Below are 18,017 nucleotides of genomic sequence, written 5' to 3'. Positions count from 1 at the left end.
ATTTAAGCTCTATCCATTCGCTTAATTCTAATAGTAAAATAGTGACAATGACTTTTAAGTCAAATTTCAGAATTTGATTTAACCAATTTGCATTTAGTTTTTTGCTACGGAATTTAGTACTTTTTATACCCTCAGCATTTATGCTAACGAGGGTATATATACTTTCATACGGACAAAATGTGCCTCATCGAAATAATGGTTATAGACCCAAATATGTTTGGATGAAATCCATTTCATACAATTTGGAGTTGATTTAGCCATGTCCGTCCGTCTGTCTGTCTGGCTGGCTGGACCGCACGATAACTCTCGAATGGATCAACTGATTTGGTCCAAAATTTGGATTTCGTAATATTTTGTCCAAACTTAGTTTGAGTTCGAAGATGGGTTATATCGGTCCACTCCTTCCGGTACTTCCCCCACAAAAGTTCGGAAATGTTCGGAAAATTTGTGCGCACGATAACTCCTGAAGGAAGTAACCAATTTGGTCCATACTTTGCACATCGTAAAATTTCTACCAGACTTAGATGAAGTTCCAACGTGGACTTAATCGGTCCATTCCTTCGGGTACCTCCACACAAAATTTTCAGTTTAGGACCTGCTCTCGAATTGCTTTTTGTTATAGCAACTTGTATAAACTGGCCCCCATACGACGGTACAAGTTTCATCAGGGGAAAATCCAAACTTCCTGAGAAAATAGCCTGAAAGATACAAAAAACCTCTATGACACAGTGTGTAGTGGTTGGATAGCAAGATAACTTCGAACGGATTTGCGATTCGGCCCAAAATGTGGCCTTCGTAATATTTTGTGCAAACTTAGTTTCAGTTCGAAGATAAGCCCCATCAGCCTACTCCTTCAGGTTTTTCTGGTCAACTTTTGTAGCACAGTGTCATTTGTACTGTCTCAAGGCCAAAACTGTGTGAATGTACTAGAGAGTTCTTAATTATTGTCCTGGCTACATTTTTTGTCTTAGTGTTGGATGTCAATGGTTTGGCGGTAATATGTCAAAATATCAAAAAAAAAAAAGTTGATAAAAAACTTCAAATCAAAATCGGGAGGCTCGATCTTCACCGTAGACATATGGTCTAGTTGATCTTTTACTCAATGACTTTATCCCTCGATACCCCCGAGCACCAAAATATGATCGGGAGAGTAGTTTCCAACTCCATATCGGAAATATTGCAAAAACGCCAGGGTTAACAGATTTGTCTTTAAGATTATTGCAGTCGCTGGACGAACATTTCTCGAAATTAAGCCAATTCGGTCTGCAAATATAGTTATGAACTTCAAAATATCCCTGGCATGAGGGCTATAACAAAACGTGGGCCTATATCCGTAACATTTGTTGAAGGAGTTTGTTGATTATTGGGAACCCTAAATGCCAGGCGGTACAGTTATAGGGGGGCTATGCCAAAACGTGGGCCGATATACAAACAAAAGACGCATTTTCCCAAAATTTCAGCGTCTTAGCTTAATTTTTTGGATGCTAGAGCGATTCTTTCCATGACAACAGGAAATATCCACAACACTACTGAGGTATTTAATTTCGAACAATTCTTCTGTGTAATTAGCATTTCAACACTTGTACCAGTACACTCGGATTTGTGTTTCAAAAAGTAATACTTACTATCCCAAGCATGGATCATATCCTGTATTATATATTCGATGAAACCAATTTGGCTTTTGGGTATGCTACATGTTCCACGATCAAACATCGGCATCACAATTGGAAGATTTTTGGCCTTTTCTTCGTCAGTCTGTGTGAAATATTCCTCAGCAATGCGCCGTGACCATTCTATGCAACAAATCATCGGTCTGGCAGGATTGCTGACATCAGCCACCTTTATAAGCATACGACGCATAAGTACAGAACTTTCGTCTTCGCTCTGAACAATCTGAAAGCAAAAACAAATACACGATTACAATAGATATATTAACCCACAAAAAGCAAGAAATTATTTTCTGTTGAAAATTAAATTTTAATGACTTTTTGAGCAACCTTCAAAATACCGAAAATCGGGAGGTACCGTTCTATAGGGGCTATATTAAGGCGTTGACCTGTACCGAACAATTTCTGGGGAGAAGTTGTATACCCCCAACGGAGACAAAGTACCAAATTTCAGTCATTTCGGTGTGATAATGAGGCCAAAACCTTCAATATACCGAACCGGGTGGTACCGCTCTATGGGGGATATATCAAAATATAGCCCATTTGCAATACCAAGCATTCTAGGAGTATTAGAAACTTCTATACCAAAATACAAAGCTCTATCTTGAAAATTGCGAGCTGTGTCTTGATTTCAACAGACAGATGCACGGACGGACAGACGGACATGGTTATATCGACTTAGAATTTTACCTTGATCAATAATATATATACTTTATAGGGTCTCCGATGAATATTTCGATGTGCTACAAACGGAATAACCAATTTAATTATACCCTCCATATTATGGTGGAAGGTATACAAATATGACTAAATTTTAAAAAAATGATTGGTACCGTTATACGGAGGCTATACTGAGGATGGTTAGAACCTTCAAAAATGGTTAGAACCTTAAATCGGGATGTACTTTTATATGAGGGCTATACCAATACGTGGATCTACAGTGGTGGACAATAAATTTGCAACAAAATTGAACGTTTTAGAAAATTTTATTTAAAGTATTTGTTTGAATTATTAATCCAAAACATTGGGTATACAAATGTTTTAAACAATTAGTCATTGCTAAAATTTGTGAAAAATGTATTTATAATGGAATTAAATGACAAAAATATTTATTGTTCACAAAAACAAGATTACAATTAAAAATACATTCAGAAGACTATAAAACGCGGTATTTATAATGTAATGTTAATGGGCTCTGGCGAACACTAAGGGCCATTATTATACACATGTATGTTTTCTTTTACTATTGGATGGATTTGAAAACGAAAAATAGACCAATTAGAAGGCATTCAAATATAAGTGTGACATTAAAAGTTAATGGCAAGAAGGTTCTCCTCAAATTTTAATAATCACTTTTAACTTCAAGTTAATCGGAACGCTATAAATATATTCGTAAAATCCAAACTTTAATAAAAGAAAATGTAAATGTAAATGTTTTAAATCAATTTCATTTTCGTACATGCGGTCCCTTTTTTTTAAAATGTCTTTATACTCAATGTTTGTGGTTAATAATCATCTGGTGAGCGTTATAGAACTATTTAACTTTTTAAGAATCCAGAACTTCAGTCATACCTCCCGTTACAACTCCAATAAATAAGTATTCATCACTCTGATGGGGGTCAAAACCCTACGTCCATAGGTTTTTCGAGAACCAGACTTCTGACTTTTGCCAATAAACAAATTACTGCACTCTAAACTCTGAATTTTAATAAATCGACAACAAAAATGTGAGAAAATTTCCATTATTTCTAAAGTTTCTGACCCTTGCACCCATGTTCATGCTTCTCCCGTATGACCTGCCACCTCGCCCATGATTTACGTATGACCAACATCGGGTTTGACATTTTCTTTCATTTTCAACCTCATAAAAACAAATGTTTGAATCATATTTATACCTGTGTTTTGTTTCAGTTGTATATCTTTTGGCCATTCAATTTTAAAGGCGTGTTGTATATTTTCAAAATCCGATCCCATTTTCACAATTTTTTGTAGGATTCGTTTTTAGCTACAACAAAAAGCTGGCAAATATTTTTCATCGATTTGACCATAAATTTGGGTTTTATAGAATTTTCGTGAAAATGGCCCCATACAATAAAGCTCGATTAATTAAATTAACAAAAATTGTTTAGTTTTTTTTTTTCTTTTTGGTCGGTCTATTGTATATATCAGTAACAGCATTTGGCATACATACATCCGTAGATGCAACAATATTTCTAAAATTTGTTGCTATTTTCGCGGAAAATCAAAAAAATAATAAAAATGTCGGAGCAAATCTAAATTTTTGTACCTAGGAGCCCGTATAAACCTTTAAAAAGTTAATTAAAAATACTTACGGGATCTAGACAACGCGTAGAAAAATATGATATCAACATTATAAAGATTGGGTTAAAAATATGCATATTGGAATATGTGATTGATTACACTGTGCAGCAGCATTTTTGGGGGGTGGAAAATTTCTTTTGGAGATGAAAGCCCTTGATTAATATACTAAGAACCCAAACGGAAATTTTCGCTATAGGTCAAGTTTCTGAGATATCGCGCGATGAAGTTTTTGATTTTTTCCCTATAATACTTGGGGAAATAGCTCCATATCTCTGATTGGCGTTGTTGTAGCTTCGTTTTGAGGTGACATGTCTTCAGTGAAATCGATTGGCGAATCTTTTTGTAGAACATTTCATTCTTCTAACTTAATGCCTTTCATATCCTTTTCGTCCTTTATTTCTTGAACCGTAGTGAAAGTACCACAAGATGAGATTTTTCAGCATCCAAGTATTCTACAAAAATGTTGCGCAGAATATTTTAGGTACGGTTCTTTTTGACAACTAATCGATTTTGTCCCGTTTTCATTGTCATTTTTGACATTTATTCGGACTTGGTTCAGAATTAAACTATGTATGTTTTGTATTTCTGTATATTCGTTATTTGTTATGTGTAGGTATGTAGACATAACAATTGGTTATTGCTTATGTAGACATCTGGGGTGCTTCTGATATATTTACGACAAATAGCTCTTGTAATGACGAACACGTTAATAACAAATTTTCTTGGAGTATAGATCCGATTATCTCAATTTTTGAACCGGATATTCTGACATTAAAACCGATTTTTGAACCGGTTTTAAGTAACCGATTAAACTTATATGTATACCATTAAAAAGCTTTAAGAGTTGCCAATCAAACTAAATTAATTCGCTTATGAAAACTTTGTTAGTTTCAGGTCTAGAACAAAAAACCCGTTTTCTTAAACCGTTTTTAAGGAAAAATATCAGTACGCGCAAATATGGAGATTAAAGGCTGGGGGTGAAATATTCTTTTTGGCGATGAATGTCGATGGAGATAATGTGATGAACCCGGAAGGACAGTTCTGCCGTAGGTCAAACTTCCGAGTTAAAGCGAAATGAACTGAAAAACCTAATGAAATTTGATCACGCCATAACTCAGAAGTTTGACCTATGGCAGAACTGTCCTTCCGGGTTCATCACATTATCTCCATCGACATTCATCGCCAAAAAGAATATTTCACCCCCAGCCTTTGATCTCCATATTTGCGGGTACTGATATTTTTCCTTAAAAACGGTTTAAGAAAACGGGTTCTTTGTTCTAGAACTGCAACTAACAAAGTTTTCATAAGCGAATTAATTTAGTTTGATTGACAACTCTTAAAGCTTTTTAGTGGTATACATATAAGTTTAATCGGTTACTTAAAACCGGTTCAAAAATCGGTTTTAATGTCGGAATATCCGGTTCCAAGAAAATTTGTTATTAACGTGTTCTTCATTACAAGAGCTATTTGTCGTAAATATATCAGAAGCACCCCAGATGTCTACATAAGCAATAACCAATTGTTATGTCTACATACCTACACATAAAAATTAACGAATATACAGAAATACAAAACATAGTTTAATTCTGAACCAAGTCCGAATAAATGTCAAAAATGACAATGAAAACGGGACAAAATCGATTAGTTGTCAAAGAGAACCATACCTAAAATCTTCTGCGCAACATTTTTGTAGAATATTTGGATGCTGAAAAATCTCATCTTGTGGTACTTTCACTACGGTTCAAGAAATAAGGGACGAAAAGGACATGAAAGGCATTAAGTTAGAAGAATGAAATGTTCTGCAAAAAGATTCGCCAATCGATTTCACTGAAGACATGTCACCTCTACACGAAGCTGCCACAACGCGAAACAGAGATATGGAGCTACTTTCCCAAGTATTATAGGGAAAAAATCAAAAACTTCATCGCGCGATATCTCAGAAACTTGACCTATGGCGAAAATTTCCTTTTGGGTTCTTAGTATACTCACCAAGGGCTTTCATCTCCAAAAGAAATTTTCCATCCCCCAGACTTTGAGTTCCATTTTGTGTCACAGTGTTATTGGTTTGATTAGAAAAATTAAAAAAAAATATTTTGGAGTTCACTATTTCTCTAAAATCACATACAGTGAAGAAAATAAATTAAGAATAATATTGAAATTACAATATTCAAAAATATGAAAATTAAAATCAGTAGATGCTCATCCGATTTTGGATACAGCGACTCAATCTTTTCAATATCTATCCATATTTCGACACAAAAACCTTAGAGTGGGTAAAAGTCGCCCATACGATTTTGATGCGCATCCTATTTTAGTAGCAACCACCAAAAATATTGCCTATTTCAAATAGATTAGTCAAGAACCTCGGATGTGCCTCCTCATCCTATTTTGAGTAAAACACCATCTCAATGGGGGTTATTCTGAACGAAAATTCACGTTGAGTTTTTTCTTTCCGCCGTTTCAACTTAAGGAAGAAAGTGAAAAAATTCACGGGGAATGATGCCAATTAATTAATGACACGCATTTCGCGAATTTTACAATCGCGTATAAAGGTTTCTATTTTTTTTTAATATTCAAAGAGAGTAGTGTTTCAATTCGCGAAATTATCAAAATATATTTTTGCGGTTTTTCCTAATTTCAAGGTATCTATATCAGCTGCTTTAGTGCGCGTAAAAGAACTAAGATCATGCGGGGTTCAAAGGTACCTGTATGACACTTGTACATTTTACACGCAAAAAATGTTTTTTTTTTAAGACAATTTACTCATCAAATTTTCGATTTTGGACTCCAATTATCAGGGTGCTGTACGGAGCACTGATGAGATCTTGCTGCTCGTCCGGAATATTTAGAAATTTTTAAAAAACCCCGAAATTCAGGCTTCCAAATGTCAGCATAAATTTTAGGTGGATGTAGTGGATATATCGAAAAATCGGACACTAGTATCATGTTGCCAGTGGAAATTCTTTGGTTCTTTCTTTGGGCATAAGTCTATGAAATTTAAGATTAAGCAAGAAATCAGGAGAGAACATTAAATACAACATGTTGGCTTCGATCCATTTTTTATCTATTTTTCTACATTGATGTCAACACATCTTCCACGTAAGTTATTTTTAATGATTGATATTATGAGACCCCTCCTAAAAAACTTCTTTTTTTAAGAAATTCAGTCATATTATAGAATATGTCAACAGTTCGCGAATTCTGAAAGGGTGAAACTCGGATCAGTCAATTATAAAACTTTTTTGTTTTTTACCATATACATTTTGATACGATGTTGATTGATCCATGGCCATCTGGCTGGTGCGCACTATAACTCTCGAATGGATCAGCCGATTTTGTAATATTTTTTCCAAACTTAGTTCAAGATCGAAGATGGGCCATATCGGCCAACTCCTTCAGGTACCTGCACCTTTCGCTAAAATGGTGCCTACGATAACTTTCGAATGGAGTAACCGATTGGTTCCAAATTAATTTTGGGCGTTATGTCCCCATTGTAAGTGGACATAACGCCCAAAATATTATTTTATGGTTTTTTTCCTATTTTAATGATTTAAAATTAGTATTTGTAATTTATAAAGAAAAAATTTCAAAATTGTAGACTACTTCACGTTTTATAATGGTTAAGTAGATTTTAAAAATGATCCGTAAAATAGCAAACATCATTCAGTTGATTTTAAACCAGGGGGCGCATAAAGAACCAAGCTATGTCGAAATCTCCCTCAGGAATTTATTAACACATTTCCAAATAACGAACACATGACAAAACGGAATGTTTTACAGTGTGTCGAGTGATTTATTTGTTATTGTGAATTAAAAATTGAGTCATAGATCAAACCTAAAGATGCTGAAAGCGATCGAGCAAATGTCGAAATATAAGAAATCGCGCGCGTGTTTTCACTTTTGCTTCATCGCTTCCATCATCTTCAGGTTTGCTCTATGACTTAATTTTTTATGGTGTTGCACACAAGAACAACAAAATAACTTTCAAATAAACAAATAACAACCAAAATTGTTTCTACAAATTAGAACCAATAAGATCAATAATCTCTCCCCAGTGGTTTAGACGAAACATATACTGATAATAGTGAATCCGAAAATGAAAGCCAATGTATACCTAAGAAAAGGCTTTTATCCGAACACGTTTTAAAAATAAAATTGCAGGTTTACAAAAATCAATTTTGGGCGTTATGTCAGGTCGCCTTCAAGACCGAACGATCAATGAACGATTACCAAACTAGTTCAGCATGTTATTCACATTTGCGTAATGTGACGTGATCGTCTATATTAAGTGACGCCTTCTCAAATTTAATAAGTATTGTATATTTTTTGGATAGAAAAAAATAAAATAAAAAGAAACACACACGTAAAGCTTTTTTTCTTTATTTTGTTAAATTGTAGAAATTCAAATGCATTCGCTTTTTTTAACATACTTTGCAAAATTTGCAAGTCGGAAAAGTGGTGAACGGCTCTCATATAAAATGTGCTGTGTTTGGTGTAAGGGAATGTAAAATGTGCAAAGTGGTAAAAATTGTAAAAACTTGTTAGTTATGGAACACTACTAATAATAACCACAACATAAGATTTTTTTCTAAATGGTCCGATTTCTTTCTTAACACATGGCAAACTTATGAAATTAATTAAAATATCATTCCCCCATTATTATAAGTGATCATTACATTTAAGGTGGACCTTCAATATAAAATGTTGACACTGTTTTTCATCTTTTAACTTATCTTTTCTCTTTACTTACTTCTCTAGGCTCCATTTCATTTCCAAAAACGCTAACAAACTTAGCCAAATGTTCAAAGTGCCGTGTCATTTCAGTGGCCAAAATCATGTCTATGATTGTGGTACGTGCTACTTTGTACGTGTCAGTATCTAAATTCTTGAAGATGTTTGCGTTATCATCACCTACAAAAGTGACCAAAATATTTAAAGAAAATTGAGTTTCCTTTGAAAAAAATAGTGCTCACCTAAAGTTAACCTAAATGTAGTTGATGCGTGATGGGATTCAAGGACAGTTAAATCATTATACAATATGGCCAGTGGACTATTTGAATTGCAAAGAAATGCAGACGATCGTCCGGGATGATCAACATCATGTGCTGCCGCGGCAATTAAGGCGGAAGCTTCTTCCAGGCGATCCATTACCAGATCTTTGGCTGCAAGTTGAGATATAAAGACTCCAGTAGCCTACGAAAAAAAAACAATGTGTATGTTAGTTTAGGTTAGGTTTATGTGAGCGCGGCCATAATTAAGGCGCTCAGCACCAAAAAGGCCTAACCTACATGTTCAAAAAATCAAAGTGAATATAAAGATCTAGCCGGAATCGTTTGAATTAAACACTTAAAAACTCCATATTGCATTGCTTTAGAAGCTAGGATAACCTAGCGTTATACAATGCAATAGTGAGTTTTTTTTAGTATTTATTTCAGAACATTCGGATTAGGCCGTTTTGGCGCTGGGCGGCTCAATTCACAGTGATTCACTGGGGTCCATTTTCTATGTACTAAATTAAAATGTATGTTAACAATTATATGTACCTGCATAACATCCGCCGCATGTGTGCTATTGTGGTAGGAGTTGTCGGCATGATAGTTTCGTTCTATTATAGCCAGCCAGTTCTTACAGACATTCTCATCCACATTGAGCGTAGCAAATACATCAAATCGGCGAAATATTTCCATTCCCAAGTACAAAAGAGGATGATTTTCAGTAATTTCCTCCAATTTGAAAATGTTAAATTCCCAGTTTAGAGATTCTTCAAGTATTTCCATAATGAGTGGCGTTGCCTAGAAGAGAAAGAATATACTATGTGTGTCAAAAATAAAAGGTAACAAATTTTATTGAATAACAAACCTTCATCTTTGCTGGCATTATGGTAGATTGGCGATTCGTACAATTTGTTCGAACTATCGAATCATTAGAACTGCGACGTGAAGAATACACATTAGGTCCCTGTGAAGCATGATATAAAGAGACGTATCAATTGAACCCACATGTTTCGGTGTAATTGTAAAGCAACTCACCGTTAAAAGTGCGCCAATTAGATCTGTTGCAATTGGATCATCCGTGCGTATTTCCTTCATTTGGGGACTGTATAAGCCTTCACGTTTTAAGAATTCCAATACCTTGTCGATAAGACGTGCCTCCTCTGCTGAACAATTCTCCTGTACTTGTGAGAGCAGATTTATTATCTACATGAGCGGTAGAGTGCAATAATGCAGATTGAAATAAATAACAAACCAACGAATGGAAAAACGCAGAAACGTAGGATCGACAACAGGACAAAACGTACATCAGCAGATAATAGCGTGTTAAGTATATAAAAGAACAAATATTATAAAATATGCTATGTTTTATTTGCTTAAACAAAATAACACAAGCAAGCAACGTAATATACGCAGTCATATAATGCAGTCATAGGAGTAATTATTTTAACACGATCGAGCAGAATTATCAGGTATGTGATGAAAACCGATTCGACTCGTTTTCCCATAGATCGAAATCGTATACATTAGGCCGGGGCGATTTGAAAACCTTAATGGGCCCTTCGCGTTTCTGATTCCTGGGGTTGAACTGAGCAAAAAAGTCTGCTGGACCATATGTCTACGATGAAAATCGAGCCTCCCGATTTTGACTTTAATTTTTTTATTGACGGTTTTTGGATATTTTGGCATATAACAGCCAAACCATTGCGATTTTCGATCCAACACGAAGACAAACATTGTAGCCAAGACAGTAATTGAAAACTCTCTAATACATCGCAAAAGCATTGGAACGCTCCTTCAGGCAGTTTTGGCCTTAAGAATGGCTAAGTTATAGTGGTTTATGTCTGAAAAACCCACAAAAAAACTTATAAAGGAATTTCTCATAATTTTCAAAAATATAATGTTTTTTTGTTTTGTTCAATTTTTATTTTGAAAATTATGAGAAATTCCTTTATATTTTTTTGTGGGGTTTTTCAGACATAAACCACTATAACTTAGCCATTTGTTAACCGATTTAAAACAATAATAGCTTATTCAAAAGACATTATTCACCCCTTTAAAAGGAAGAAGGATCAAAAGAAATCCGTTGTGGAAAAAATAAGATATGCCCGTTTAAAGTTGAAAATGTAAGAAACCCAGATTTTCGCTACTTTTACCGTTATAAAAAAATAAAACGAACTGACCCAAACGAAATAAAGGCATTGTCGTTGTCCATGGATCCCAACACGATATAATTTTGCATCAGAACACTTGAATATTTTTCGGGTCAAATTTTGTAGCACAATGTCATTTATCGACATTTTCCGAAAAGTTTGCACATTCTTAAGGCCAAAACTTCCTGAAGGAGCGTTCCAATGCTTTTGCGATGTATTAGAGAGTTTTCAATTACTGTCTTGGCTACAATGTTTGTCTTTGTGTTGGATCGAAAATCCCAATGGTTTGGCTGTTATATGCCAAAATATCCAAAAAACGTCAATAAAAAACTTAAAGTCAAAATCGGGAGGCTCGGTTTTCACGGTAGATATATGGTCCAGTGGACTTTTTTGCTCAGTTCAATCCCAGGAATCAGAAACGCGAAGGGCTCATTAAGGTTTTTTTGCTCCCACACAAATCGCCCCACCCTAGTATACATATTTCGAATTTTTGTAAATATTTTTTTTTTTTTTTTGAAATTGAAAATAGGTTTTAAAAATATTATTTAAATAAGGTGCTTTTGCGAAGGCACAAAAGGCACCCTGAATATATACCATTTCGATTCTGCAAATCGAGCCGATTCGGTTTTCATCACATACCTGAATGTTTTATGGTTTTTAAACATAGGTATTGTACAAAAATAATATTTTTTGCCCTTAACCATGTTTAGAACAAGTTAACGACAAATGTCGGTAAAATTAAAATGCAATGGTATGCACACCCGCCTTGCATACATAAGATCGTGGGTTCGATTCCCCGGCGAGGCAACATCGAACCCCTTTTCAACGGTGGCAAAATACCACTCAGTAATGTTGGCGACATTTCCCGAGTATTTCAGCCATACAAAACTTCTCTACAAAAGTGGTGCCTTAGACACGCCGTTCGGACTTGGCGATAAACTGTGGGTAATAAGAATCGGGGTGCACTCATTGATATGAGAGAAGTCTCCATTGCCCCTTATGGGATGTTTGTGGAACAACAGTGTTGCAAACTTTTGTTTGAACTTTTCATTCATAATTTTGAGTTTTAATGTTTACGATTTTTGTTGGTAACTCAAAAAGAATCGCACTACAGGAATCTTCTTTTGTAACTTTTAAAACGTATTTTAAAAATATTGATTTATAAAAATTGTGGACTATCAAATTCTAGTTTTCAATTTTCAGCAAAAAATGTGCTGGTCAAAAATGAAAAAAAATTCCTCGTTTAATAATAAGATATTTTTTGTATTTTTCGAAAACTACCCTTTTTTAAAATTTGAAAATATTATTCGGTTATAAACATATTACAAAAAGTTGGTTGTCTACCTCTTGAGTTAAAAGTAGAATCCACTTTTTCTGAGTGATAAGTAAAGAAAAACAGTTAAAAAAGTATCAGTCGACTTGCAGACAGGTCTCAACCTGTTCTTAAACCTACATCTTTGAACTTTAAGGGGTATGGTACCGGAAGAAGTGGACTGATATAGTCCATCTTCTAAATTGCCGAAAGTCTGGAAGGACGATTACGATAACCGATAAAATGTTTACTGCCGTTATATGAGCCGGGACGACTAGCTGCTGTAAAAATTTCAAAACGGTCCGAGACTTTTCCGAAACTGTACATTTGAGAATAATTTTCAATTTTTGTGCAGGAAGTATCCGAAGGGGTGGGCCGATATAGTCCATATTGTATATAATATGTCAATCACTCGTTTTGATTGTTATCGTGCCCATCAGTCACTTAAGTTGGTCACCGTGGATTAACAGATTTTGAGCCGTTATGTATGTATGGATTTACCAACGAAAAAAATATATCGCTGTAAACAGGACCACAAGGAGTACTTTCGCTAAAAATTTGTAAACGATCATCGAACAGTCCATAAGCTGCATATAAGTAAAAATGTTGAACTATAGTGAGGGCGGTACCCGAAGCTGTTTTCCAATATAAGCCTTCTTAGAACTTGTTGAAAGTTTGGAAGAAATTTTACGATGTGAAAAGTTTCGACCAATTCATAAGTCATAATTCAGTCAAAAAATGCAAGACATTTCATACCGATTACTCTTGTTCCAACTGTTTTGAAAAGTTTTTATGCGCACCATTTTAGCGAAAAGTTTTAATCTTTTGGGTGAGTACTCAATGGAGTGCACCGATATGACCCATCTTCGAACTTGATCTATGTTTGGACAAAATATGACGACAACCAAATTTTGGACCAAAACTGTTGATTCGTTCGAGAGTTAATGTGCGTTCCAGGCAGCAGGGCAGACGGACATGGCTAAATCGACTTCAAACTGTCTGAAATGGATTTCGTCTAATGTTTAAATTGCTCACAGATTTTTATTTTGCTTACAAATTTTGTGATTTTGCATTTTTGCATCCTATAATTTTTAGGCAATTGAAGGCTTTACATACCTCGGCACCACCATAAACACAACAAACAACATCAGTTGTGAAATAAGAAGAATAATAGTATTGACCAACAGATGTTACTTTGGCTCGTCAAAGAAAAATAACACTTTACAAAACACTGATACTATCCGTGCTAATTTATGATTCCAAAGCCTGGGTATTTGCGCAAGCAGTTGAGCCAGAACTTGGCGTGTTTGAGAGAAAAATTCTTCGAATGATCTACGGTCAATACGCGTGGACGGTGAGTAACGACGTCGTATGAACCAAGAACTGTATGGGCTATACAACGACATCAGTATATCGAAATACAACGATAGCATTGGCTAGGCCATGTCATAAAAATGAGCGATGATAAACCCGCTAAAATGGTGTATAAATCAATGATGAACACGAAGAGAGCATTTGTATGGTGAATCGTACGAAAATGTAAAGGCGAGTGCTCACCATGCTCATCTATGGTATAAATACTGGCTACATGGCACTGCAGGCAGAACTGGAGGGCCAAGGCTTCGATGGAGTAGGCAAGTGGAAGACGATATTTCAAATTGGATTGAACATTTTCGTGCGATCATTTTCACAATTTTCGACGTGGAATATCACGACAAGAGTGCATCGGTGAACTTAAATATTTATATTGCGATGAAGCATCATCCTTGAGCACTGTGGAAATCTGGTTTAATGAATTCAATAGTGAGGTGAGGTTCCAAAAACGGACGTTGTGACAGAAAACATTGATGCCGTGAGTGAACTGATCGTCATGTGTGATACCGTGAGATACATGGTATGAACACAAAAAAATGAGTTCAGAAAGCTAGAATGAATTAACTTTTGTTTATTAATGCCAAAACTACTAATTACTTTTAAATAATAAAAACGATCGCGCGCAAACCATTTTGAAAAAAATGTTTTCTGAAATAAAAAAAAAAATTCTCAAAAAATTATTTTCTAAAATGACTTTTATTCGATTTAAATATTGAAAAAGGTCGCGCAGAAACCACTTTAAATTGATATGATATATAGAATAAAGTTATATATGATATGCGAAACAAAAGCTTATGACATTTTTGCCCTCTCGTATGGCTTTAAAGCTTTTTTTTTCAAAAAAGCTGATATATAAAAGCTTTAAAAGTTTTTGCGCGTGAGCTTTTTTATCGAACCACGTTACAACTAAGTTTTTATCTAAAAAAGTAAAAGTGCATCAAGATATGATACAGGAATAGGAAGTTGTAAAAATGTCATAACCCTTATGAACACCTGGCCGTAAAAAAGTTTGATCTCGTAGGATCTGTACAATTTAACAATGGCTCAAAAAAGGCTCGTTTTGCACCAAGACAATGTGAGCTGTCACACATCGATTCAAACCAGCGCCTTTTTGACCGGACAAAACGTGGAATTGTTGGCTCATCTGTCGTACAACCCTGAATTGGCCTCCATGACTTCTTTTTTATTCCCGCACATTAAGAAAAAAGGCGTGGTCAATGATATTCGTCGCCAGAAGATGCTGGTCAAGCGTTCAAAACCACGTCTTAGAGTTGTATAAATCAGGATGAAGAATACTCTGAAAAACACTTTTCATGACAACTATTCGCGTTTTCATTGTTAGGCCAGAAGTTTATATAGTACCCTCATTTAATAACATGAATGAAGAATTTCAGTAGAAATATTTTCAGTACTTTGATAACTATTATTATAAAAATTTGTTCCAAAATACTTTAACAAATAACAAAATTATTAGTTGTTAAAATACTAATGTGTGGCATGTTGATTAGGGTTAGTCATTTTTTCATTTTTTTCGAATATCAAAAATCTGTGGAAATGGCATGTAGGGCAGGCAAAAATAATAAGAATTGCGTTTTTACTTTTTCGAAATTGTAAAAAAACCTTCCGCACAACTGCAATTACTTTAGCTAAAAACAAACTTTTTTAGTTTACTTTTTTTTTAAATTTTTAAATTTGAGAAATTTTTTTCTGCAATAGTTATTCTTGGAAATAATTTTTTTTAGTTGGTTTTAATGCATCGATTTCAAATATGCAATTTAATCAAAAATCAGTCATATAGTTTTTAAGCTACATCGATTTTAAAATTTGCAACTCGGTTTCATTTCCCAGTTTTAAAAATTTTAAACGAGTTGCTCTAATAAAAGTTTGACAATACAGAAGTAATGTCATAATACGTAATTTATATCGTTTTGAGTTTTAAATTATTTTTTCATAGTTTGTGTTCACATCGCCATGTCGTTTAAAAAAGTTGCAAAAATGTCCAAAAAAACAGTGATAACTGGGTCAAAAATTTTAAAGCAAAAAGACCGAATGAAATAAAAAAAGCTGTTTTGCCGCTATACCATTTATACGAATTTCCGAAAGAAATCAATATAATTGAAAGATATAGAGGATTAGTGCTTGAGAAATCTAAAAAAAAAAAAAAATTTAAAAAAATATCAAATTTTAAAAATCACAAAAAAAAAATCAAATTAAAAAGTTGGTTTTGAACTAAAGTAATTGCATTTTGTGCGGAACGTTTTTTCACAATTTCGAAAAAGTAAAAACGCAATTCTGCTTGTTTTTGCCTGCCCTATATGCTATTTCCATAGATTTTGAAAAATGACTAACCCTAATGTTGATATGTTAGATGTTTGATTTTCTGTGGTCTACTAATTGTTTTTTGCTGAGTACTAAAAGTAACACCAAAACACATTCCCGGAAATACCTAAACAATAGTTATTTGCCTTTTACGAAAATGTCAATTTTGTGAAAATAATTATCACTATGGCTGTAATTTGAAACTCTTTCTCAAGTAAACATGCAGTCAAGAGTTACGGCAAGAGATTCGAAGTTATCTCTTGAATCTACCTTCCTGAGGTGCAAGAACTAAAAATATGCATACAAATATAACGAACGAAACATTTAACATTTTTCGGTTGTTATACATTAACATTTCATCAAAAATGCAAAGTTACCTACTTTAGTTATGGGCGCTTCGAGTGGTAGTGATGTAAGCTTAGCTAAACTGGTTCGACGCAAACCATCAGATGCAATTGAACGTACGTCAAAGCTTCCCCGTCGAATAGAGTGCAGTGAGCCACGAGGTGCTTCTTTGGGTTGGGGCAAAGTAGCAATGAAATCCATTTGACCGCCGGGTACATCAAAATTGAAAACGAAATGTGTCGGAGTTCTACAATATAGAATAGTTTGCATTTACAAAATATCCGATTGCTTTAATTGCAATACTTTTTAAATAATGAATATATAGTTAAAATACATCTTACCTTCCTATACACGCTACTGGCACCACTCTCACATGCATAGGAATACCTTCTTGGTTCTTTCGTTTTACTGTTAGTATACCATCAAATTCCCGCACACCTTTTCCTTGTACACTATTATTTATGTTGGATACATCTGATATAAAAATGTCAGCCAAAGGCTTGCTGATGACTTCGTCCTGAAGAAAAATAGTAGAAAAGATACATGTATTTCGTTTGAAGTCTATATATGTTATATATATTTGATTATATATTGATCACTATGCAAAAATATCTTACCAATCGCAAATTGAGCAATCTTTCTGCGGATCTATTGGCATATTGAATCCTTAGGAGATCATCGGTTATAATAAGCACTTCTTTCAGCCTGTGAAGTGCTGTATAGAGGGCCTGAAAATATAAATCGAATGATGATTACGCAAATTTTGAAAACATGCTAGAGGTTACTGGAGAAAATATATCCAGCAACCAACTTCTACCAAGAACGACCTAATAACAACTTGCAAAGTGATTTTTGGTTTATGTTCTTACCTGTTGAGTGGAGATGACATTGTGTGGTCGCACAATCGAGTGTAAAATTTGTTTTAGTTCCATGGCACACATTGAGAGGCTTGTACTTTCTGCCATGCACTGGAAATAAAAACGATTTATTAGTTATGAGTGTAAAGATAGTTTCAATTTATGTGATATTTAAAAAATAACGAACTGTTAGCGAAACTCCATACCCCATTGATAAATTTAAAGAAATATTGGATTTATATTTTTTTCTAATAATATAAGCTAGTCTGTAAGGATTGTAATTCCATAGACTGAAATAAATAAATAAAAATAAATAAATTCTTCTGAAATTCGAAGTTTCCTGTTTTAAAGTAATGCTATGCAATTTTCTATGTATTTCTTCAAGTTATTCTCTAAGTTGCATGAATTTACCACAATTCGAGTAATGTTTGCAAGGACTCCGAATGTAAATATCACGCTTTATAGTATCAAAACATGGATCTGTATCGACCATTTTTATTGGGAATGTTTTGTACCACCAACGAAGACTAAACACCAAATTTCAGACATATCGAATAGATAATGTGGCTAAAACCTTGGAAATAACGAAAATCGGGAGGTACCGTTCTATGGGGGCTATATCAAGACTTCGACCTATGTTGATTAATTTCTGGAGGAAAGAAGACCAAATATTCAAA

At 34.4% G+C, this 18,017-nt stretch overlaps 1 protein-coding gene across 28 annotated transcripts in view; it reads right to left on the bottom strand.

Annotated features, from left to right (window-relative positions):
- Pde8 (phosphodiesterase 8) overlaps nucleotides 1-18,017 on the bottom strand; it is a 279,303-nt gene that overhangs the window by 7,410 nt on the left and 253,876 nt on the right. For 21 of the 28 annotated variants that reach the window (XM_073955384.1, XM_073955383.1, XM_073955386.1 and 18 more), the window contains 10 exons: nucleotides 17,353-17,451; nucleotides 17,101-17,211; nucleotides 16,825-17,000; nucleotides 16,520-16,730; nucleotides 10,019-10,186; nucleotides 9,849-9,947; nucleotides 9,533-9,781; nucleotides 8,963-9,182; nucleotides 8,740-8,900; nucleotides 1,626-1,893 (listed from right to left, as the gene is read on the bottom strand). In XM_073955384.1, the coding sequence (XP_073811485.1) occupies nucleotides 1,626-1,893; nucleotides 8,740-8,900; nucleotides 8,963-9,182; nucleotides 9,533-9,781; nucleotides 9,849-9,947; nucleotides 10,019-10,186; nucleotides 16,520-16,730; nucleotides 16,825-17,000; nucleotides 17,101-17,211; nucleotides 17,353-17,451 (1,762 nt within the window). The remainder of the gene's footprint in view (nucleotides 1-1,625; nucleotides 1,894-8,739; nucleotides 8,901-8,962; nucleotides 9,183-9,532; nucleotides 9,782-9,848; nucleotides 9,948-10,018; nucleotides 10,187-16,519; nucleotides 16,731-16,824; nucleotides 17,001-17,100; nucleotides 17,212-17,352; nucleotides 17,452-18,017) is intronic. The other 7 variants (XM_073955388.1, XM_073955394.1, XM_073955369.1 and 4 more) reach the window with 1 other exon arrangement.

Source organism: Musca autumnalis, unplaced genomic scaffold, assembly GCF_047663935.1.
Source record: "Musca autumnalis isolate F117 unplaced genomic scaffold, ASM4766393v1 scaffold_5, whole genome shotgun sequence".
Classification (NCBI taxonomy): Eukaryota; Metazoa; Arthropoda; class Insecta; order Diptera; family Muscidae; genus Musca; species Musca autumnalis.
This window is presented reverse-complemented; position numbering and strand designations above follow the sequence as displayed.